Source organism: Carcharhinus amblyrhynchos, chromosome 7 (assembly GCF_965287045.1).
Source record: "Carcharhinus amblyrhynchos chromosome 7, sCarAmb.v2.hapA, whole genome shotgun sequence".
In the NCBI taxonomy this organism is placed as follows: domain Eukaryota; kingdom Metazoa; phylum Chordata; class Chondrichthyes; order Carcharhiniformes; family Carcharhinidae; genus Carcharhinus; species Carcharhinus amblyrhynchos.
In genome coordinates this window covers 81,238,973-81,263,689 of record NC_137330.1, presented here as the reverse complement: position 1 = coordinate 81,263,689, position 24,717 = coordinate 81,238,973, and the positions used below count along the sequence as shown (strand labels likewise).

The 24,717-nt window shown below is 42.1% G+C and overlaps 1 protein-coding gene across 1 annotated transcript; it reads left to right on the top strand.

Moving 5' to 3' along the window:
* The first annotated feature begins 1,570 nt into the window (after positions 1 to 1,570).
* Positions 1,571 to 19,629, top strand: coq3 (coenzyme Q3 methyltransferase). Its single transcript, XM_080192655.1, has 6 exons — positions 1,571 to 2,009; positions 3,327 to 3,473; positions 7,115 to 7,214; positions 8,284 to 8,526; positions 13,711 to 13,870; positions 15,993 to 19,629. The coding sequence occupies exons 1-6, from the start codon at positions 1,750 to 1,752 to the stop codon at positions 16,202 to 16,204; spliced, it is 1,122 nt and encodes a 373-aa protein (XP_080048781.1). The 5' UTR covers positions 1,571 to 1,749; the 3' UTR covers positions 16,205 to 19,629.
* Positions 19,630 to 24,717: the final 5,088 nt, after the last annotated feature.

The following is a 24,717-nucleotide window of genomic DNA, read 5'->3' as shown; positions in this document are numbered from 1 at the left end:
TGGTGGGGAAGGGCACCATCAGAAACTCCCTTCTGAAGATGCCCCCTCCTTCTACTCCCCCTTTAAGGTCCAGTGGTCACTGGATCTCCCTCTTTGCTCCCGTCCCCTAACATTCCGATCGGTCACTCTCCACCAAACATTGTCGTCTTCTCCTGGGGCTTGGGCTCAGGGATTTTCCTGAACTTCCTCTTCAGTCTACTACAGCTCCTGTTTCTGCAGGGACTAGAGAGCTATTAGCCAATCAGACTGGCCGACAGCTCTCTATGGCAGGACCTCCTCCCAGATGAGGATCAGAGGTCTGCCTGCAGTCAAATGACATTCATTCAAAAATACATGGGTCCAGCACATAAAGGGTTAATGTGGCACTGAGTACCAGACCTCCCACACTGTGACGTAAGAGAAGACATGACTTGCACCCAGGGTCAATGTGATCTTAAACAGAACTGTGTGCCAATCTCAGCATGGAGGCAACTCCTAGTTTTTGCCCTTTACTTACATTTGTAAATAGTTCTAATAGTTAATAAAGATTTGCAGTTAACCCACTTCAGATGACAAAGACGTAATTAAAACCTACCAAGATGTAACCAACATTCCACAAAACACTGGAAAACCTCAGTAGGTCTGATGACATCTCTGGAGACACAAACAGTTAATGTTTCGAGTCTAATGTGGCTTCTTCAGACTATGAATTTTATTTAATTTGGACATAACAAAGTTAGCAATTGGAACAGCTAATTGAGATATAGAGGCTTTTTAAAAGAGGGACGTTTAACTAAACAGGTTAAACAATGAAACTAATTTGCTGTCTGAACTCAACACTGTCATTTTTTTGTTATTCTATTTGAAGTAAGGGATGTCTGTTCATGATACACTATCACATCATGTCTGGTACAGAATAATCCAGATGCCATTTTACTACTGCACTACAGAGTGTATCCAACCAACAATGAAACAATCAGCAACACACAGTGTGATCTGTGAAATAGATGTGAAGAAAGCAGCAGCATTTTGTGTTTAAGTGTGTGATTATTTTGAACATTTGGGAACCACTAATGTCCCTTAGGGAAGGAAATCTATTGTCCTTACCTGGTCTGGCCTACATGTGACTTCAGAGCCACAACAGTGTGGTTAACTTTCAACTGCCCTCTGAAACGATGTAGCGATGCCGACATTGGACTGGGATAGGCACAGTAAGAAGTCTCATAACACCAGGTTAAAGTCCAACAGGTTTGTTTGGACTCACGAGCTTTCAGAACACTGCTGATCACTTCATGAAGGAGCTATGCTTCAAAAGCTGGTGATTCCAAATAAATCTGTTCGACTGTAACCTGAGGAGTTGAGACTTCTTATTGTGCCTCTGAGTGGCCTAGGAAGCCACTCAGTTCAAGGGCAATAAATGCTGGCTTAGCGAGCAAAGCCCAAGACAAAAAAAACAAAGAAAAAATTACAGCACAGGAACAGAACCTTCAGCCCCTCCAAGCCTGCATCCACCATATATATATACAGTCATGGTCTAATATACGTATAACATTTAGAATTCATTGAGGATCAAAATTCCCACTTATGTTATTGATTTGCCTATTTAGTAGTCAGTGTACCTGAAGTAATTAACTGCAAGAGTTTATGTGCTATGCAAATTGTAGAAGAGTGGCTTCTGTGAAAGAAACTGGATGGAGTTGTCAGATGCATGTTTCCGCCGGACGGCAATAAGCGCTGCAACGAGAGTGAGCAGCAGCAGAGGCGATCGCGATGTGGAGAAGGTTGCTGTCGAACTCCTCGGCGAGGAGTCCTGAGTCCTGGCGCGAGTGCGGTTTGCTGCAGCGGGGGCTCCGGGCTGCGTTCTATGAGTGGAACGCGGCGCTGGCACGGCCCATGTTCCGAACGGCAGCAGCCAACAGTGTGCAGCCGCGCAGAGTCAGACAGAGCGTCGCGGGCCCCAGGACGGGCTGCACTACCGGCGGCAGCAGCAGCGGCGTACAGGCACCTTACAGCCGCAGGCATGTCAGCCGGTGAGAAATGACAACATCCGTACACGCGATGCTTTGCAATTTCACAAGAGACGTCCTTTTAAAAAGGTCGGCAATTTTCGAGAGTGAATTTCAGTGAGATAATTTATTCATGACCTCCCGCACCAAAGGTCTCAGCAACTACTTGCATATTTATATTGTGTCCTTAAGATCCTGTTTCAAGTGCATAGACAAAATAAAACCTTAACAGCTAATAGTGGGGAAATAGAGGCAGTGACTGAAACAATTGTCAGAATCGTAAGTTTTGAAAGAATAGCAAAAGTTGGAAGAGAGGAGTTTAGGGAACATTTTAGACTAAAAGTTTTTGCTATAATGGTAATGGACCATAATAGTAAAAAGTTTCAAAGGAACCTAAAATAAAACTTGCATTTGTACAGAATTTGCGTTCAAATACTGCCTTTCACATGATAAAACATCCCAGTGCTCTTCACAACAGTGCAAATTTTGTATAATTTGACAGAGAACTACTTTAGCTGATATTAGGGCCAAATGCTCCTGCAATCACAGAATGGCAGAAAGAAGTTGTTCATCCCAGCAAATCCAGCTGTGTAAGCTGGACCAGCTCTGACAAAGCTTTGACGAAGGATTATCTGGACTCGAAACGTCAGTTCTTTTCTCCCGTTACAGATGCTGCCAGACCTGCTGAAATTTTCCAGCATTTTCTCTTTTGGTTTCAGATTCCAGCATCTGCAGTAATTTGCTTCTAATCTCTTTGCGCCTAGTTTTTTTTTCAAAAAAGGAAATACATTTAAATTTACTAAAATAACAACAATGTAATGACCATCATTATAATAATGTCATTTTCCACGTGAAATATGACATGCTCTAAACTTGAAGGTGATGGCTGTCAATTAAGTGTAATGCTGACTTGAAAAGCTCTTCAAATTTTTCCTATGAAAGTCTATTCACAGTGTCTTTAAATGTTATCTGGTTCACACAGTGGCAAAGTGGTTAGTACTGCTACCTCACAGCTCTAGGTTCGATTCCCAGCTTGGGTCACTGTCTGTGTGGATTTTGCATGTTCTGTCTGTATCTGTGTGGATTTTCTCTGGGTGCTCCAGCTTCCTCCCACAGTCCGAAAGACATGCTGGTTAGGTGGATTGGCCATGCTAAATTCTCAGTGTACCCAAACAGGTGCTGGAGCGTGTCAACTAGGGGATTTTCACAGTAATTTCATTGCAGTGTTGAGATAAGTCTACTTGTGACTAATAAATAAACATTTTTTTTACTTTTAGTTAAAAAGAGTTTTTTTTTTGAGGAGGTTGTGAGATGCATTATTTACTGTGATTTTCTTCTTAGTTTTATTAGGATGTACAGCACATCAAAGACAACCGTGGAACCTGATGAAGTGAAGAAGTTTCAGGCGTTGTCACAAAAATGGTGGGATAGAAATGGAGAATTTGCAGCTCTACACGCTTTGAATGACCTCCGGGTTCCTTTTATCCGGTATGGTAATATTTCAATTCACCACATACGGTGAAAAGATATTGGTTGATTTTAGAATTTATGATATTTAGGTGACCAGAAAATCTGTCCTGCAAATCTCTTGTTAGTTGGTGTTAAAGAAGTGGGGTAGATTTGTCAATGAGAGCCCAGTACTGCTGTGCAAAGTAATGAAGTGTTTCGTTTCCATCATTGTATTTGTTTTTGAAAAATCATTTGTTACACGGTTGCAAATGTGTTTTCTGTATTTTTATGTAAATGGAAAGAAAAGAATGGGTAACTTCAGGATCGTAATTGCTCTTTTGAGTGAGATTAATGTCTGTGCCTCAGTTAAACAGTGAGATTTATAAATTCTTACATAGGTTCCACCCTAACAAGCATTTATCTGGAATTGGGAGAGAGAGGAAAATAAAGTGCTGGTTAGGTGCATTGGCCATACTAAATTCTCCCTTAGTGTACCTGAACAGGTGTGGGAGTGTGGCGACTAGGTGATTTTCATAGTGACTTCATTGTAGTGTTAATGTAAGCCCTATCTGTGACACTAATAATAATTTAATGCGCATACAAATAGTTAGTAGTGTCACTAGAGACAGTGGGTACTCCTCTCATCTCGGTCGTAACATCTCAAATAAGAAACAGATGCTGTAATGGAAGGACAGTAGGTTTGATAATTTAGAAAGATGAAATCAAATGAGCTGAAGGACTTGAAGACAAAATACTGCGGATGTTGGAATCTGAAACAAAAACAGAAAATGTTGGAAAATCTCAGCAGGTCTAACAGCATTTGTGGGGAGAGAATAGACCCAACACTGAGAGTCTGGATGCCCTTTATCAGAGCTCTGTGTTAGTCATTCAGTTGTGCAAGGGTGGGCTAGTTCTGGAAGCAGGAGTGTGGAATATGCAGCTGGATCATAAGAACATAAGAACATAAGAAATAGGAGCAGGAGTAGGCCATCCAGCCCTTCGAGCCTGCCCCGCCATTCAATAAGATCATGGCCGATCTGTTGTGGCTCAGTTCCACTTTCCCGCCCTCTCCCCATAACCCTTAATCCCCTCTCTTATCAAGAACCCATCAACCCGCTTCTTAAAAATATTTAGCGAGGCAGCCTCCACCACTTCAACGGGCAGAGAATTCCAGAGATTCACCACCCTTTGAGTGAAGAAGTTCCTCCTCAACTCCGTTCTAAACCGCCTCCCCTTTATCTTGAGGCTGTGCCCCCTAGTCCTACTGTCTTTTTTGAGCGGGAAGAGTCTCTCCACCTCTATCCTATCCATCCCATTCATCATCTTATATGTCTCAATGAGATCTCCCCTCATTCTTCTAAACTCTAACGAGTACAAGCCTAGTTTATTCAGCCTCTCCTCATAGCTCAATCCCCTCAACTCCGGTATCAGCCTAGTAAACCTCCTCTGCACTCCCTCCAGGGCCAAAATATCCTTGCGCAGGTGCGGCGCCCAAAACTGCACACAGTACTCCAGCTGCGGCCTCACCAATGCCCTATACAGCTGCAGCAAGACCTCCCTACTTTTATATTCAATCCCCCTCGCTATGAAGGCCAGCATCCCATTCGCCTTCCTGACCACCTGCTGCACCTGCAAGCTGGGTTTTTGCGACTCATGCACAAGGACCCCGAGGTCCCTCTGCACCGTCGCCTGCTGCAGTTTTTCGCCACGTAAGTAATAGTCCTTCCTACCATTCTTCCTACCAAAGTGGACCACCTCACACTTGCCAACATTAAATTCCATTTGCCTCACTGTAAGACCAGTGAAGTGCTGTGAGGACCCAAGCAGTTAGGGTGATAGGGAAATCCTGGGGCGTCCACCATAATCAGGCAAGAGGTTGAGACCTCATTGAACCCATGATCATTGGACACATCCGTCTCCAGGAAATCACATGCAACGTAGGAAGATTGCAGCTGCTGGAGATCATAGAATCAGACATTGCAGGAGTCCCTTTAGCCTATTGAGTCTGCATGGACAGGTGAGAAACACCTGACCTCCCGCCTAATCACATTTACCAGCATTTGGCCCATAGCTTTGAATGTTATGACGTGTCAAGTGCTCATCCAGGTATTTTTTTAAAGGATGTGAGACATCTTGCCTCTCCCACCCTCCCAGGCAGCACATTCCGACCGTCACCACCCTCTGGGTAAAATAGTTTTTCCTCACATCTCTCCTAAACCTACTGCCCCTCACCTTGAACCTATATTCCTACAAGATGTTTAGATTTTGGTCAGGTGTGACATGGCCTCGACTCTCCTGTTGTGAAGTTGCCTTCTCTCACTTGCTGGGGTATGGACACTAGTGCTGGGAAAATTCTGCTCAGTATCACTCGAACAGTTTTCAAAATGTAGTATAAAGCTGTATCTGATTTCAGTATGCTGCTTTCAAAAAGTATAACTTTCTGTGATGTCTTATGCGCTAGTGTTGCTAGTATGCCCAGGCAGCATACTTTTGAACAGTTCTCTTTATTGGGGTCAATGCAGGCCTACATCTAAAAGGTTAAACTCTTTTCCCCTTTCTTCAGATAAAACCCTTTCTGGCATGTTGTTTTTATTCAGTTCTGTAAATAAAGTGAAAGCAAAGAGTAAGGAATATGGATGAAGAGTGAAGAAGACCAAGATAAAGAGAAACTTAACCCTGGATTGAAATGGACAAGTCCTGGAACAAATGAAAAGACTCACTTACCTTGAGCAGGTTATCATAGACAAGGGGAGATGTGATTGTGAATCTGAAAGAGCGCTGGAATAGCCAAGACCAGCTTTGTGAGAATGGAAAGATGTGTTAAATCAAAAAAAAGTACCCGAATCTTAGGAAAAAAAATGCTAATGTGCTACATTTTGCCTTCTATGTTGTTTGGCTTGGAGACAGGGACAGCAAAGAGACAATTGATAAGCTGAATATATTTGAAATGTGGGCATGTAGGAAGATGTTCCACAGATCGTAGAGACAGAAAGACTAGTGAGGAATTGGCTGGAGAAAAGAGGAAATTAGTACATAACATCAAAGGCAGAAAGATACAATATTTCGGTCATGTAATGGGAGTAGACAGACAGTTATTGGGAGGTAAAGATCGATGGAAAATGGATGACAAATATAAGGAAGAGAATGCAGTGAAGTGGAATGTATAAAGGTGGCACAGAACAGACAGGTGGAAATCCAGTTAATCTTATGGGAAGGAGATGACATCAACCAATTAATGAACTTTGTTTTTAAACTACAAAACATGCATAGCAGACATCATAATTTAATCAATATTGATCCAGTTTTATTAACTCTCCTGTAATGTTCCAGAAACATTCATTGGAGGAATTTAATGTTCTTGTTTTACTATACAAAACATTTTTTAAAAATCTGAATGATGATTTTAAATTCCAAGTGACAGCGATGGCATCCAGCTTTTCATTTAAGCGCATATTATTAATGTCTAAAACTAGCCAGTTACACTCTGTATTGCTGGCATGTCCTAATTTTATAACCTGTAAATCAGGACATTTTTTCCTAAGGGATGAACGTTCTGTCAGAATTGAACACAGTGAAGTGAAGGCATCGCTTTTCTTATCCCATCATAACACTTTGAGAACACCCTCCGGGGAAATGTTCTATATGGGTAATCATTTTTCTCTTTCTCTGATCTTTTCCAGAGATGCATTGTTGACATACAGTGAAACACAGCAATTAGGATGCCCTCTCCATGGTTTCCGAATTTTAGATGTTGGCTGTGGAGGAGGGCTACTAAGTGAGGTACGATAAAGCACTGTGACAATGACAAACCGATTCACTGTTTTGTGCACAGAACACAGAGTATCTTGTGAACGTTTCCATGCTGTATTGCTCAACCTGCTTCGTTATGATAACACAGAAGAAAAAAGAAATCGGAAGTATGGGGACCTGAGAGTGTGTGTGAGACAAGAAAAGGCATTGCACTCCAGATTAGAGCCGTCCCGCTTAGAACCACAAGAGGGACACATTTTACCTTAGGCGTGGCCCGCATTACTGAAATAAAACATTCTTAGACCCCCCAAATGAAACGTGATCCCTTGCACACGCACACAAATACAAATTGAAGTATTAGGACTGAAAAACATTTACAGAAAAATAAATTACAATATGTGAATAGTGTGAGCCCTGTGGACCAGTGTCCTCATTTGCGAGAGCAGATTCTTTATCAGGGTAATGGCCAAACCACATCAGATAAGAAAGTGTTTTGTCACTCAGTAAAGAACTAACTTTTAACTTAAAATCTCTTAAATTCTCTTTCTACTTACCTCCTGCTCGCTGCCTCCAGCATGCCCTTCCTGTTCGCCGACCCTCCAGCTCACTGCTTCCCTCCCCGACCTTTCTGCTCGTCACTTCACTCCCCCGAGCCGCTTGCTGCCCTCTCCCGTTCACCCACCTGCCCGCTCCCGTCTTGCTCGCCGCATCCCTCGCCGGGAGAAATTCTGCAGGTTGCACAAAACTCTTTGGCTGGCTGTCAGGTGGACAGCCGCAGGCTAGATTTTAAAAAAATTGTCAATGACTCACTGCCTCTAATATCTCTCCAGTGAAAATGATCTGCCTCCTTGGACAGTCACTTTCACTACCATATTCATGATAAATTTCAGTCTAACCTGGCCGTGACCCCTCCCCGATCCTGCCTTTTTATTCCCCGTGACAATTTTGAATGCGTTAACTGGTTTCGATCTATTTATTTTTCCCAAAAAAAAACACAGCTAAAAATATATCACGGAGATTTTTTTTACAGTGGTTATAAAATGGTAATTTTCTCGAACTACTCAAAGACATTCGTTAATTTTACTTCTGATTTATTTAGCCCCTTGGTAGGCTTGGAGCGATGGTTACTGGGATTGATCCTTTAGAAGATAACATCACCACAGCCGAGATGCACAAATCATTTGATCCAGTCCTGCAGGAACAAGTTCAGTATACTGCCTGCTCTCTGGAAGACATGGCAACAGAAGCAACCGGAATGTTTGATGCTGTTATCGCATCTGAAGTTGTGGAGCATGTAGGTGATGTGGAAATGTTTATCAGATATGCTGCACAAATGTTAAAGGTAAGGTTAAAAAAGAATCTGATCTTATTTATTCATTCCCAGGATATGGGCATCACTGACAAGGACATCATCTATTGCCCATTCTTTATTGCTCTTGAGAAGGTGGTGGTTAGCTGCCTTCGTGGACTGCATGGTGTAAGATATCCTAGTTGAGTATAGATAGAAGAGTCCAGTTAACATTTGGTTAATCTCTAATGATTTAGGCTTTTGCTTTTTTTACTCATGTCTTATAGGTCTGTCCTGTAACCAGAAATAATGAAGCGATGAGTTGCTCATCCCTAGGGTGATTTTAGGTTTATTGTAACACAAAGTTGAGATCACTACACTTTTTAGCTCCTGTTGAAAGTGCAGAATGGGTGACTCATGCCTGATGACTCTTTTTGTCATCACATTGTGAAATGAGATAGCCAAGGTGATCTAATTTCCTTTTCTCGGGTCTATCAATTTAGGTCACTGCTCAGTGACGCCCAGTTTGTGTTTCGTCAGGGCCACTCAGCTCTTGACCTCATTACAGCCTTGGTTTAGAGTCAGAGAGTCATAGAGGTTTACAGCATGGAAATAGGCCCTTCAGCCCAACTTGTCCACAACACCCTTTTTTTAACCTTAAGCTAGTCCCAATTGCCTGTGTTTGGCTCATCTCTCTCTATACCCAACTTACTCAGTTAAATTATGGAGGTGGCCCATCACCACCACCTCAGCTTATTTAATGCCAACTTTGCTAGTGATGCCAACATCTAAGAATTTATCTTAATATTAAATACACCAACTATCTGGAGTAATATGTGACATGATTGTCATGGTGCATTTTCCCAGAGAGGACCCAACCACCTGAGAGGAGGGTTAGGTTGGGGGATGAGAAAATGAAATGGGACAGAGACGTAACCTGTAGTGAAACCTGTATGAAAAGGCATTCCAACCCCACCCCAAAAAAAAATCTGATGGGTGAGATCAGTCATATAACTTGCATAGTAAAATATATAGGAAATTTGGCATGTCAGCTACGACCCTCTCCAATTTTTACAGATGCACCATAGAAAGTATTCTTTCAAACATGGATAAAAGAGCTGTATTCCAGAGGTAAAAAGAGGGATCACGCTAAATTGGGGTTGTAAATGCACGATGAACAAAATAAAGCGATGGAAATAGATTGAGAAAGGACGAGATAAAATAGTCAAATAAAAAGTATTATTTATTCTTTTATTGTTTTAAACATCCAACACGCTTACTTCTGAGGGTGTACCTGGGTGGTATCCTATATTCCTTGCCTCCTGATCTGTGTGGGTGTATGTTTGTGTGATGCATAGAGGTGCGGAGACCTGGCAGTGGGAGGCACTTGGATCGCAAATACTCTTTCTCAATTGTAAATCCCGAGTGCTGGAGATCATGCAGTCCTTGCCTCTTCCGTATAATCCAAGGCTTATAATCCTTTTTTTACCTCTGGAATACAGCTCTTTTATCCATGTTTGAAAGAATACTTTCTATGGTGCATCTGTAAAAATTGGAGAGAGTCATAGCTGACATGCCAAATTTCCTATATATTTTACTATGCAAGTTATTTGACTGATCCCACCCATCAAGGCTGCATTCGACCGGGTGTGGCATTAAGGATCCCTAGCAAAACTGGAATCAATGGGTATCAGGGAGCAAACTCTCTGCTGGCTGGAGTCATACCTGGTACATAGGAAGATGGTTGTGGAGAGTCAGTCATCTCAGCTACAGGTCATCTCAGCTACAGGACATCTCTGCAGGAATCCCCCAGGGCAGTGTTGTAGCCCCAACCATCTTCAGCTGCTTCATCAATAACCTTCCCTCTGTCATAATGTGAGAAGTGGGGATGTTTGCTGATGGCTGCATGATGTTCAGCACCATTCACAACTCCTCAGATACTGAAGCAGTCCATGATCAAATGCAACAAGGTCTGGACAATATTTAGGCTTGGGCAATGGCAAGTAACATTTGTGCCACACCAATGCCAAGCAATGACCATCACCAATAAAAGAGACAATCTAACCACTGCCCCTTGACATTCAATGGGTTACCATCACTGAGTTCCCCACTGTCAACATCCTTGTGGTTACCATCGTCCAGAAACTCAACTGGACTCACCATATAAATACAATGGCCACAAGAGCAGGTCAAAGGTAGGAATATTGCTGTGAGTAACTCATCTCCTGACTCCCCAAAGCCTGTCCACCATCTACAAGGCACAAATCAGGAGGGCGATGGAATTCTCCCCACTTGCCTGGATGAGTGCAACTCCAACATTACTCAAGAAGGTTGACGCCATCCAAGGCAAAACAGACCACTTGATTGGCACCACATATACAAACATGCACTCTCTCCACCACTGACACTCAGTAGCAGCAACATATACCATCTATAAGATGGACCGCAGAAATTCACCAAAGATCCTTAACTAGCACCTTCCAAACCCATGATCATTTCCATCTAGAAGGACAGATACATGGGGGGAACACCACCACCACCTGCAAGTTCCCCTCCAAGCCACTGACCACCCTGACTTGGAAATATATTGTTGTTCTTTCACAATCACTGGGTCAAAATCTTGGAATTCCCTCCCTGATAGCATTGTGGGTCAACCCACAGCACGTGGTTTGCAGCATTTCAAGAAGGCAGCACACCACGACCTTGTCAAGGACAACTAGGGATGGGCAATAAATGCTGGCCAGCCAGCAACCCCCATGTCCGAAACATGAATTTTAAAAAAAAAAGTAGGGAGTTGCAGAAATTTGATCCACTAACGACTAAGAATTGGTACAGTGAAACCCCGATTTCACTCGAATTCGGATATAGCGTGATGAATAATTGGACCCTTTTGCTCTTTCTGGGGAATTGATTATCTATTTTTAGTGTAAAAGGAACACTCTGTGCAGTCCCAATAATTGGATCTGTTGAAATAGTGAATCATTTAGACTATTTGAGCGAAAACTCACTTAAACACCATAGTCCCTTCAACAAGTCCATGTGCACAGACAAGAACAACAAGCTGCCTTCTCTTCACCAGAGTATGTTTGGAATATATGGAAGAGGTAAAGACTGTGCGATCTCCAGCACTCGGGATTTACAATTGAGAAAGAGTATTTGCGATCCAAGTGCCTCCCACTGCCAGGTCGTCGCACCTGTATGCATCACACAAACATACACCCACACAGATCAGGAGGCAAGGATTATAGGATACCACCCAGGTACACCCTCAGAATTAAGAATGTTGGATGTTTAAAACACTAAAAGAATAAATAATACTTTTTATTTGACTATTTTATCTCGTCCTTTCTCAATCTATTTCCGTCGCTTTATTTTGTTCACTGTGCATTTACAACCCCAATTTAGCACGATCCCTCTTTTTATCGCGCCAACATTTTATGGACCCCAACTATCGCGTTATAATGGGGCCGCACTGTGATATATTTTTAAGTGATTTGTGTGTGACTTGGAGAAAACTTGGAAGTGGTGGTGTTCCCATGCATCTGCTGCCTATGTCCTTGATGTGGTAGACCCTGTGAGTTTGGAAGGTGCTAGCGAAGAAATCTTGGTGAGGCCATACAAAGCATCTAGTAGGCAATGCAGATTGCAGCCATGTACCTCTGGTGATAGAGGGAGTAATTATTTAAGGTTGTGGAAGGGTTATTAATTAAATGAACTATTTTGTTCTGGATTGCGCCATGCTTCTTGAGTGTTGTTGGACCTGCAGTCATGCAGGGAGATGAAAGAAATTCCATCAGATTTTTGATTTGTGCCTTGTAGATAGTGGCTTTTGGTAGCCATTTGACTCATCCAAGAATCTCCACCATCTGCGAAGTGCAAGTTAGGATTGTGTTGTGTGCATTGTAGTACCATACAAGTTCAATTCCATACTGGACCATGTGGTCTATTTAATCAATGTCCTGCCACTTTACAAAGTACCCATTGTATCACCAATGCAATGTGACTGAGATATGAGATAGACTACAATATCGCAGCCATGCCATATGCACATAAAGCTACAGGAAGATGGACATTACTTTTAAAATACAGCATGGAAAATGGACGTTGTACCTTCACAAAATAGACTCTATAAAGATGTGGACATAGCGGGGCAAAGGCATTGTGCCTTTTTCAAATTGAAGTAAAAAGATAATAGTTCCTGGGTTTATTCTCCATGACAATGCCTTGGCCAGAGTCAACAACCTTCACCTTTTTCTCACGCGCTATAAATTGTTGTTGCCTTTGAAATTTGGCATTCTTGCATCTGTCCCAAGATGGAAAAACTTTGACAGCATGTCTCTTTTTACAGTAATACTCAAATTCTGTACTGCCAAATAGAAAGTAATGTTTCACTGCTTCTTTCCAAGAGGATATGAATGGTTTTGGTCTCAACCTTTGCATGAAATATTCACATCTTGTGCGCTTTTCCCTAGAACTATCCATTTGATTAGACAGCAGCTGATTTCCTCATATTACCTATGATCATGTGGAAAAACTGAAGTAAATAGTATTATGTAGTGTATAATACTATACATGCACAAAAGGGTACATATTTAAAGGGTACTGGAGACCCTTTGTATATAGTATTTAAAACAAGAGATTGCATACATTGAATGAGGATATTGGTACTACCTATGCACCTCTTATGGTGTGTGAGCATCAGGTGCCTAATGATAGCTTTTATCTGCACAGTTGTTATCTAATGGGGGGGGGAGGGGAGCGAGGGCAAGGGTTGTAGGGAACTCAGCCTATAATATTCTTATGACCTCCCATTTGGAGGTCTGTGCAGAGGTACCAAAGGCAATGTTGCTGATCAGCCTGATCCACGAATGGAAGTTGCCTTTCAATTTTCACCGCTTACCTCCAATTAAGCTTGCAGGTTAAAGTTCTCAAAGGTAGAATGTTTGCCATGATCCACTCTGGTAGGTCATATGATTCTCACCAATTCAGCTGTGCATACTTGAAGTCCTTCAGCCTTAGTTGTACCGACATGCCCTGGAACGCGCTAGGCTAGTAAGTGGGATGTGTCCCTACACAAGTATGCACCCAATATTGAGAAAACAGAATAGGGTAGTTTAGGTTTCTACATGTCAGACATCCTGCTGACCAGAAAAAATGTATTAAGTTGATTTATATTAGTGCGGTGGGCGGTTCATAACTAGAAATAACTGAAATCATATTTATTTCTTTCTCAAACAGCCTGGAGGATCACTGTTTATAACAACCATTAACAAAACGTTCCTGTCCTACGTGCTGGCAATTGTAGCAGCTGAGAAGATATTAAGAATTGTACCAAATGGGACACATGAATGGGAAAGGTTCATCAGCCCTGACAAGTTGGAGAGACTTCTAGTGTCCAGTGAGTAATATGGATTTTTATCTTTCCTATTTTCCAAGATACATTTTGTAGATAGGGAACAGGACAACCTGTATGTTACCTTTGAATTTATTCAGAGCCACATATACTTTAAGTTGTGAATGTAGTTTTTAACAGATATGTCAAATTGCTCGTTTATTATCATTCAACTATTCCCAGGTCAGCACGGACGGATTAGTTAGTTATTTTTGGAAATTAAAGTGATTTGTTTTTGAAGAATGATTAAAGAGTGTAAACATTGTAAGTGATCTAAATGAATGGTAAAAAGAAACTGTTGTACAGAGCATGGATGACAAAGCCTATCCTATAGTAATCCATCTTATTGTAACTTAAGAGTAAAAAAGCTGTGCTGTTACGTACTGTAAATGTAAAAATGTCAAACAAAAGAAACCTCCATTTCTTTTCTTTCCCTTTCCAAAAAACACCTTTTACTTTTCACTTCCTTTGTTCAGGCAGACGGATGAAAAAACTTGATGCTTTGTCACTGATATTTTTAAGCCAATCTTTGGGCGATGAGTGATATGCTTCACCTGATCTTTCTTTCTCTCTCTCTAACACTCCCTGCCACCTCTTCCCCCTCCACACCCATTTCTTATCTGGTTGCCTCATGGCCAAAATTGCAATAATTAATTTACAAAACAGCAGAAAGGCACATGTGATCTGCATATCTGAACCACTGATGAACAAATAACTTCCTTAGGGTAATGGCCTAAGCCCAGCCATCTTCAGCTGCTCCATCAATGATCTTGTTTCCATCATAAATTCAGAAGTGGGGATGTTCATTGATGTTCGACACCATTTGCGATCCCTCAGATTCTGAAACAGTTCTTGTCCAAATGCAGCAAGACTTGTACAGTATTCAGGCTTGGGCTCTTAAGTGGCAAGTGACATTCATGCCACACTGGTGGCAGGTAATGACCATCTCCAACAAGAGAGAATCTAACCATTAACTCTTGATAATCAATGGCATTAGCATTACTGAATGCTCCACTGTCAATATCCTGGAGCTTACAATTGACCAGAAACTGAATTGGACTAGCCATAATACTGTGGCTACCAGAGTGGGTCAGAAGCCAGGAATCCTATGGTGAATAACTCATCTCATGTCTCCCCATAGCCTCTCCACCATCTACGAGGCACAAGTCAGGAGTGTGATGCAAAACTCTCTACTTGCCTGGATGAGTGCAGCTCCAACAACATTCAAGATGTTTGACACCATTAAGGACAAAGCAGCCTGCTTGATTGCCACCCCTTCCTAAGACATTCACTCCCAGCGGCAGCAATGTGTACCATCTGCAAGATACACTGCAGGAACTCATTCAAGGCTCCTTAAGTAGCACCTTCCAAACCCATGATCATTTCTGTCTGGAAGGACAAGGGTGGCAGACAAATGGCAACGCCACTACCTTCAAGTTCCTTCCAAGCTACTCGCCATCCTGATTTGGAAACATATTGCTTTACCTTCACTGTTGCAGGTTCAAAATTCTTGAACTCCCTCCCTGACAGTATAGTGGGTCAAGAAGGAAGCTCACCACCACCTTCTCAAGGGCAACTAGGGATGAGTAATAAATACTAGGCTAGCCAGTGACACCCATATTCCATGAATTAATTCTTACAAAGCTGGTACTCCTTCACTAGTTGTGCTGTTCATCTGAATTCTTGGGAAGGAGATTAATTTTGCTGAGTTTTAAGGATGTTGGATAATTACTTGCAACTTGTGACAAAATTATTATTTTTCAGTTTATTTAACATGCCAAAACAGTAGACTCTGGAAGGTCTTTTTTGCATCTATGAGATGATTCATTGTATAAAACCACGCCTGATTCAAATAGTGAAGCCTGCCTTTGCTGTGCTGAGTTTGCTGTTCATTTCTGTTCTTCATGCAAGGTCTCCCTCAACTGTTCAACGACATAAATAATACCTTGACAATTTATGGAAAATACCAATTACATCTTATGTCCACTGTTGAAAGAAAAGATCAACATTTTTGTATTTTGCTAAAGTGACAACATAGTAGAGATTTTGTTTTGAAGGAACAAGTCAAAAAAATAAAATGTTTATTTTTCTTTAAATGCTCTCCTTGTTTTTCCATTTATTTATCCAGGTGGCTTCACAGTGGAAACTATCAATGGAATGCTGTATAATCCCCTACTTGGGTCCTGGAGTTGGATTAGTAATGCTGATGTAAATTACGCGCTGCATGCGGTAAAAAATAAAACTGAGGAGCAATCGGATTCCACGCCCGAAACAGGTGACAGGAGAGACAATGGCTTCAGTCAGTCAGAATCTGATGCTGGCTCCACCATCAAATTGTAGGAAAGTGAGCTATTTAATCCAGTACTCTTACAAAAACGCTGGCTTACTAATTTAAATGGACTGATCAGACTGATTATGCTTGATGGATAGCTGCTTCATTTGAATTTGGAAAACAAAATTGTAACCCCAGAAGACAAACCTGCATTGTTTCAAATTATTTATTTAAGATCTCTTTTCTACTGATTCTGTCTTATTCCTTTCTCCCCCAACCCCCCCGCCCCCATCATTTCTGTTTTTTTTTTCCTCCTATTACAATGATTATTGTAAGATCTCCTTTAGGAAATTTTAAATTTTAAAGTTTGAAGCTGGCATCGTCATCATGACAGAACTTTGTTCTATAAAGTGGATAATGTCTACTGGGCCACATTTGCCATTTAACTCAGTGACTTCTTTAAAAACTCTGATAAAATGAATAAGACACAACCCTTCTTCCCAGAATTTGGGCTTATTATTTCTGAATATATTTACATGAGCATCCTTCTATTCCAGGGGAATAAGCCCGAACTCTAACAAGTTGCTAAAGAAATGGACAAAAATGTGGGTGGCTGTAACCTGGACTGCCAGCCCTATGTTTTGGGGTTCAGAATTCCATGTAACTGATAATTCCATCTCATCTATTTTAATACCTACAATTTCCAAGTTGACAGTGTAACTCATTGTTTGTAATTGAATTTTGTCTACAGCAGTGAAGCCTGATGCAAAGTAATCATTTCAGACTTTTTACTATACCCCGAGAGTCCATTTAAATTGGTTCTGATGAATCCTTCAATAGCCCTATGCATCTTTAATGGCAACCTGACTCCTGACATAGCCAAAAAACCTTTTACCATTGTGACTACAGCTGTCCACGATCATCTTCTCCATTGACTTTTTAGATGCAATGATAACAGTCTTTGTTGTTTCTAATCATGCACAATACTTGTCTCTGTTCCCCCATGAATTATTTTCTTCAAGACTATAAAAGCATTTTTGTTTGAGTCTAATTTGCCCTTTTGCCAAATTTCATTTTTTTGCTTCTCACTGTAAATTCAGCATACCATTTCATGAGGAAAATGCTTTGTTAACTGCTGAGCTTTGTAATTGCACAGATGTGCTCATTTATTTCTGTATCATTTTGGCATACTGAAAAATCGCAGCATTGCCTGCAAATAGATCAAGTGCTATTTCAGTACAATCTTTCTTAAGCTCCACATGAAGTGGCTGTGGCCTGTGGCATTCAGGGCAGAACTCGTCTGTTATAGTTCCGATCAAAGATCATTGACCTGAAATGTTGGCATTCTCTCCACATGTTGACAGCATTTACTGTTTTTATTCCAGATCTCCAACATCTGCAGTATTTCGTTTTTATTTCCTACGCAGATGTCATATCTGGAAGAGTCCAATCAACCCTTTGAGTCTGCCTAGTTGCTAACTGGTTGATTTGTAGTTCAACTTCAATTGCTCTCCTCTGCTGTGTATCCCTGGTTATCTTGACCTAAAATAATAAATCTTTCGATCTCAGTCTCTAGCTGCTTGCGTGAGCCACAGTGCACATCTGTTGAGTTTCCTCGATCTCTGAAATATCATCCTGATATGGCTGATTGCCACAAGATGAACAAATCATGGGAATGCCGTGGGAAGTCACATCCCCATATATAATTCTATTCTTGTAGATGCTGATCAATTTTACATTGATAGCTTGGTGGCCCTTGGACACCTTGCAAACCTCCTGGAGAGCATTGTGCAATCTGTACAGAACTGGATTTTATCGTTCTTCTTTATATTGCCAACGATCTTTAATTTGCTGCAGCTTTGGAGTGAACGTGTTTTTTAAAGCGGGTGTAATGGGAGATTATGCAGTTGTGTGCCATCTGCTTCTCTTCAAGTAATGTTCTGATCATGCTCAACTAGTCAAAAACTCATTGTTTGGCCGTGATTTTGTACAATGTCCTTCACTCGCTGTATTAGTAGAAGTAAGCTGTGCAAAGGTGACACAAAGATCATACAGCAGTTTGCTGCCCAGTACTTTCAAACATGTCACATTCACATCATTTTGAAAAGTTCTGTAACAATGTGATTGAACTAATAGAAGTAGCTGGGAACATTTGATATGGTGGTTGTATGTATCTGATTCTGGTAATTCTTTCTGGAAAGCACAGAAAGAAATCTTCAATCAAGTCTTCATCACCTTCACTTGGGGAAGGCGATAGCGTAGTGGTATTATTGCTAGACTATTAATCCAGAAACTAGGCTAATATTCTGGGGACCCAGGTTTGAATCCTGTAGATGGTGGAGTTTTAATTCAGTGAAAAAAAATCTGGAATTAAGAAACTACTGATGACCATGAAACCATTGTTGATTGTCGGAAAAACCGATCTGGTTCATTAATGTCCTTTAAGGAAAGAAATCTACTGTCCATATCTGACCTGGAGATTTGACTCCAGAGCCACAGCAATGTGTTGACTTTCAAATGCTCTCAGGCAACTAGGGACAGGCAATAAATGCTGGCCAACCAGCGATGCCCATGTCCCATGAATAAATACAATTAGATGCCACTGTTTTGATTAAGCTTATGGTCAGGATATTTCACGCTTTTGTGGCTGGTGAGAGACTACATTAGTGTTAAACAGTTCAAGCTCAAATACATCTAATCGTACAAAGGAACTATTGTTATTGAACTTCCTGGCATCTTTGGAGTTAATGAGACCAGTATTTTGTAGCATTTTTGCCAGCTGCACACACTAAAATTGTTCATGTCTCTGAGTGTTGTAGTAGTCATTGTTGAGCTCAGTTTGGAATTCATGATAAGGAAAAGAGATGGAAAATTTGCTTGATTTGAAGTTAGTGGAAGAAATCTGTAGTTGCCTTAGAGTCTTTTGGCAAAAAGCAATCAGCTTCAATAGCTAGCTTCGAAAAGCTGTACAGAAGCTTTGTCAACAGACCATGAAAAATCAATCTATTTATGTCCAAAGCCAGCACGAGAAGCTGAAGAGTCCACAACCCCCAACTTTAAAGAAAATTTGAAGATGCTTATCAAAAAGAAAATTGAAGGATCCTCACAATTGACATCCTAAGGATTAGTATGTATACCCTGCCAAAAGCTGGGTCTTTGACTCATTGTCTGTTAATTCTTCATCCTGAACAATTTTCTTGGCAGTTTTTGTCAGTACTGATTTTCCATTGCTATCTTAGGGACAGGACAGGGCAAGGCAAGTCCCAAGTCCACCTCAGCTGGAACCAGAATTGATCCCAAAATATTGGCATTCGTGTGAACCATACGCTAGCCATCTAGCCAACTGGTCCCCTATAGCTGGAATTCTAAGAGTTAAAGTAAATCCTCAAGTGCTGTGGATTGAACCTTCAAGGTTCTTGTAATGTAAAAGGGAATTCTTGTTGGAAAGCCAAAAGTAAAATTGAGTTCATAAAGTCATTATAAACTGTAATATGATAAGTTAATAGTACTTTGTTTAATTTTTATAGAATAAAATTTGATTTTTGTTTAAAAACATGAAATCTTGTGGTGTAGTTCTCTCAGTTAATTACAATTGTTTTCTTCTTTAAAGATGGGCAGCATGGTGGTACAGTGGTTAGCACTGCTGCCTCACAGCACCAGGGACCCAGGTTCGATTCTGGCCTTGGGTCACTGTCTGCGTGGAGTTTGCACGTTTTCCTCATGTCTGAGTGGGTTTCCTCCCACAGTCCAAAGATGTGTGAGTTAGGTTGATTGGCCATGCTAAATTTTCCCCTTAGTGTCAGGGGGACTAGCTAGGGTAAATGCACAGGGTTATGGAGATTGGGTCTGGCCTCCTTCTGCACTGTAGGATTCTATGGTTCTATTAATGGTTCCTAACAGAATCACAACGCTGAACACAATCTATAGCTCCTGATGTTGCTCTTTACACTTTTCTTGTAGCTGTCTTGCTGCAAACACCTTATTGACTGTTCATGGTTGGCCTCATAACTGCAGATTGATAGTGGGAAGGCATCCTATACAAGGCTGTCTAGTCAGTGATTTAAGAACCATTTCTGTGATTGAAAGAACCTTAATTAGTTGCCATATTCATTTTTGAATATATTAACATCTGTGATGTTCTGTGGAACTTTTTCCTGATTCCAGATACTCATGAAGATGGTTGTAAGTTTGTACAAGCTCTAAACTAATATACTTCCAAATCTGGAATGTGTCAAGGACAGGGACTCGTTTGGTTGATTTGATTATCCTTAGCACCTCTTCATTGGAAGGACAGGCTGTCTTTTTCAGGCAACAGCTCCAATTTGATGCAGAGAATCTGCTGAGATATGGGAGTCTCTGTTGGGCAGCATAGTAGCAGTGGTTAGCACTGCTGCTTCACAGCTCCAGGGTCCTGGGTTTCGATTCCCAGCTTGGGTCACTGTGTGTGGAGTTTTCACATTCTCTTCATGTCTGTGTGGGTTTCCTCCAGGTACTCCGGTTTCTTCCCACAGTCCAAAGATGTGCGGGTTAGGTTGATTGGCCATGCTAAGAAAGTGCCCCTTAGTGTCCAGGGATGTGTAGGTTAGAGGGATTAGTGGGTATAATGTGTAGGGATATGGGGGTAGGGCCTGGGTGGGATTGTGTTCGGTGCAGACTTGATGGGACGAAGGGCCTGTTTCTTCACTGTCGGGTTCTATGGTTGTGGAGTTTGACAAAGTGCTCACATCACCTTTCCATTATACCTGCCTCATCAGTGATTAGCTTATTCCCATCAGTTAACACAGCAGCAAAACCTTTGGTGGGTGGGAGATGTGGTGTTTTTACAATGTACATAAAACAGTAATCATGTTTCTCAACAAGATATTGCTGTTCATCAGCTTTTGCATTCCACCAGTCATTTCCTCCACCCTATTAGAATGTTAACTGATTCCAAACATTGTAATCTCTGCGCCCTATTCGTCTGCCCTTGTGGAGCCATATTGGTTTCCTGTTACACAACACATCAAACTTAACCTTGTCTTCAGAGCTTTACCTACACTCTGTAACCCCATCCAGCTTTATGTTTTCCATGTTCTTCGGTCTTCACGGAGGAGGACGTGAATAATTTGCCGGGTGTTAGCGATGGAAAGGTGGTAGGATTGGAGGGTCTCGATGACATTGTTGTTACTAGAGAGGTGGTGCTCGACAGACTGGAGGGACCGATTGTGGACAATTCCTCAGGACCGGATGGAATGCATCCGAGGGTTCTGAAAGAAATGGCGGAGGTGATAGTGGATGCCTTGGTGGTTATTTTCCAGACGTCGCTGGATTCCGGGGAAGTGCCGGAAGATTGGAAAACGGCTCATGTTACGCCGTTGTTTAAGAAGGGTGCCAGGCAGAAGGCGGGGAATTATAGGCCAGTTAGTTTAACGTCTGTTGTAGGTAAAATGTTAGAATCCGTCATCAAGGGGGAAATAGCGAGGCATCTTGAGGGGAATTGCTTGATAGAGCGGACACAGCACGGTTTTGTTAAGGGGAAGTCGTGTCTGACAAATTTATTGGAGTTCTATGAGGATGTGTCTAGGGCGGTGGATAGAGGAGAGCCGGTGGATGTGGTCTTTCTTGATTTTCAGAAGGCGTTTGACAAGGTACCTCACAAGAGGTTATTGCAGAAGGTCAGGGGGCATGGAGTTGGGGGTAGGGTGTTCGCGTGGATAAAGGATTGGTTGTCAAATAGGAGGCAGAGAGTGGGGGTCAATGAGTGCCATTTGGACTGGCGGTTGGTAACCAGTGGAGTGCCCCAGGGGTCAGTGCTGGGGCCTCAGCTATTTACCATTTATATAGATGATCTGGAGGAGGGAACCGAGTGTATGGTGTCAAAATTTACTGATGACACCAAGATTGGTGGAACGGCAAACTGCGCGGAGGGTGTGGAGAGTCTGCAGAAGGATCTAGATAGGCTGGGCGAATGGGCCAGGAAATGGCAAATGGAATTTAATGTTGGCAAGTGCGAGGTGGTCCACTTTGGTAGGAATAATGGTAGGAAGGACTATTACTTACGTGGCGAAAAACTGCAGCAGTTGACGGTGCAGAGGGACCTCGGGGTCCTTGTGCATGAGTCGCAAAAACCCAGCTTGCAGGTACAGCAGGTGGTCAGGAAGGCGAATGGGATGCTGGCCTTCATAGCGAGGGGGATTGAATATAAAAGTAGGGAGGTCTTGCTGTGGCTGTATAGGGCATTGGTGAGGCCGCAGCTGGAGTACTGTGTGCAGTTTTGGGCGCCGTACTTACGCAAGGATATTTTGGCCTTGGAGGGAGTGCAGAGGAGGTTTACTAGGCTGATGCCGGAGTTGAGGGGGTTGAGCTATGAGGAGAGGCTGAATAAACTAGGCTTGTACTCGTTAGAGTTTAGAAGAATGAGGGGAGATCTCATTGAGACGTATAAGATGATGAATGGGATGGATAGGATAGAGGTGGAGAGGCTCTTCCCGCTCAGAAAGGACAGTAGGACTAGGGGGCACAGCCTCAATATAAAGGGGGGGCGGTTTAGAACGGAGTTGAGGAAGAACTTCTTCACTCAAAGGGTGGTGAATCTCTGGAATTCTCTGCCCGTTGACGTGGTGGAGGCTACCTCGCTAGGGTTGATAGGTTTTTGATGAGAGAGGGGATTGAGGGTTGTGGGGAGAGGGCGGGAATGTGGAGCTGAGCCACGACAGATCAGCCATGATCTTGTTGAATGGCGGGGCAGGCTCGAGGGGCTGGATGGCCTGCTCCTGCTCCTATTTCTTGTGTTCTTGTGTTCTTGTATTCTGCATTTCCCTTAAAGCATGCTGGAACTTGCACAGGGAGATGGGCCAAATGGTCTCCCTCCCTGATTCTATGATCATCTGACTAGCAGCATAAGAAAATGTATATTTATACAGTTAAGTAACTATTGATCCTGATAATCTCCCAATTCTCATTAATACCTGCATTATAAAAATTGATAAATTTGTAGATTATGAGAAACTTCAAGTCAGGTTTTGCCCCAACTACTTTAGATTCAATAGTCTTAGTTCAAACATGGACAAGAGTTGAACAGCAGAGGTGAGGTGAGAGTAACTGCCCTTAAAATCAAGGTAGTATTTGACTAATCATGGCATCAAGGAAACCTAGTAAAATTGAAATCAATGGGAATCAGGGAAAACTATGCTATCAGGAGTCATACCCAGCACAAAGAAAGGTGGTTGTGGTGGAAGTGTGGCTATTCTGATAATTGCACAGCGTCCATAAATTCTTAGATAATGTAGCAGCCTGTGCCCATATACAGCAAGTCCTTGGCAACACTCAGACTTGGGTTGATAATTGGTAAGTTACATTCACACCATACAGTTGCCAGGCAATAATGATCTCCAACAAGATAAGTCAGTTTAAGCATCACCCTTGACATTCAAAGTAATTACCATCACTGAATCCCCTACCATCAGCATGCTGGTGGGGTTACCATTAATTAGAAATTTAACTAAACGAGCCATCTAAATATTGTGACTACAAGGGCGGGTCAAAGGCTGGATACTTTGTGGTGAGTAGCTCACCTCCTGACTTCCCAAGGCTGTTCTATCATCAACAAAGCACAAATCAGGAGTCTGATTAAATGCTGTCCACTTGCCTGGCTGGATGAATGCAGCTCCAGCAACACTCAAAAAGTTCACTACCATCTTGGACAAAGCATCCCACATGATTGGAACTCAGTCCACCATCTTGAACAGTCACTCCCTCCATCACTGACACACAGTGGCAGCTGTGTGTACCATCTAAAAGATGCACTGCACTAATTCACCAAGGTTCCTTCGACAGAACTTTCCAACTTGCCTAAAGGCCCTAGAAGAACAAGGGCAGCAGATATATGAGAACACCACCACCTTCAAGTTTCCCTCCAAGACGCACACTATCCCAACTTGGAAATATATGGCCGTTCCCTTATTGTCGCTGGATCACAATCCTGGAACTTCCTCCCTAACAGTGGCCTTTTGGTTAAAATCAAGTATCAGATCAAGCCTTAGATGGGGTGCATTGTCTTGTCAGCTTAGATATTGTTTGTCTCTTTTGTTTGGGGATCATGAATTGGATTTAGTTGGATTTTGAATTTGTCTTCTGGACCAAACAAGGAATGGACTTGGGTTCGCCCAATCCCCTCTGAGCATTGGCCATTTAACTTTAAGGAGGGAGTTTTTTAAAGTACAGCACTGTGGCTGTATTGACATCACATGGGCTGCAGAGGTTCAAGAAGGCAGCTCACCAGCATCTTCTTGAGAGCAATTTAGGATGGGCAATAAATGCTGGCTTAGCCAGAGACACACCAGCTTTCCTGAAAGAAGGAAGAAAAAGCTCATGCCCTCAACATCAGCTGAAAACCTACAAAGGTCAATAAATATGACATTCCCAAGCTATGGTATCATAAATGGGCTGCGCTGTTGTGAGGATTGGAGTTTTCCGGTTAATATGAGAATATGATTTCGGTGTTAATGCAATTGATGTCTTCAGAGGATTAATGTGACATGCAATGACATCACTGAACAGCTGAAAAAAAACCCAGGAAGACAAAGGCAAGGGGGCAGGAGCA

Excerpts from the sequence above, each read along its gene's own strand:
- coq3 (XM_080192655.1), top strand. The coding sequence starts at position 1,750 with ATGTGGAGAAGGTTGCTGTCGAACTCCTCGGCGAGGAGTCCTGAGTCC. Across the intron at positions 2,010-3,326 it reads AGCCGCAGGCATGTCAGCCG|TTTTATTAGGATGTACAGCA; the intron begins GTGAGAAATGAC and ends TTTTCTTCTTAG. Across the intron at positions 7,215-8,283 it reads GAGGAGGGCTACTAAGTGAG|CCCCTTGGTAGGCTTGGAGC; the intron begins GTACGATAAAGC and ends TGATTTATTTAG.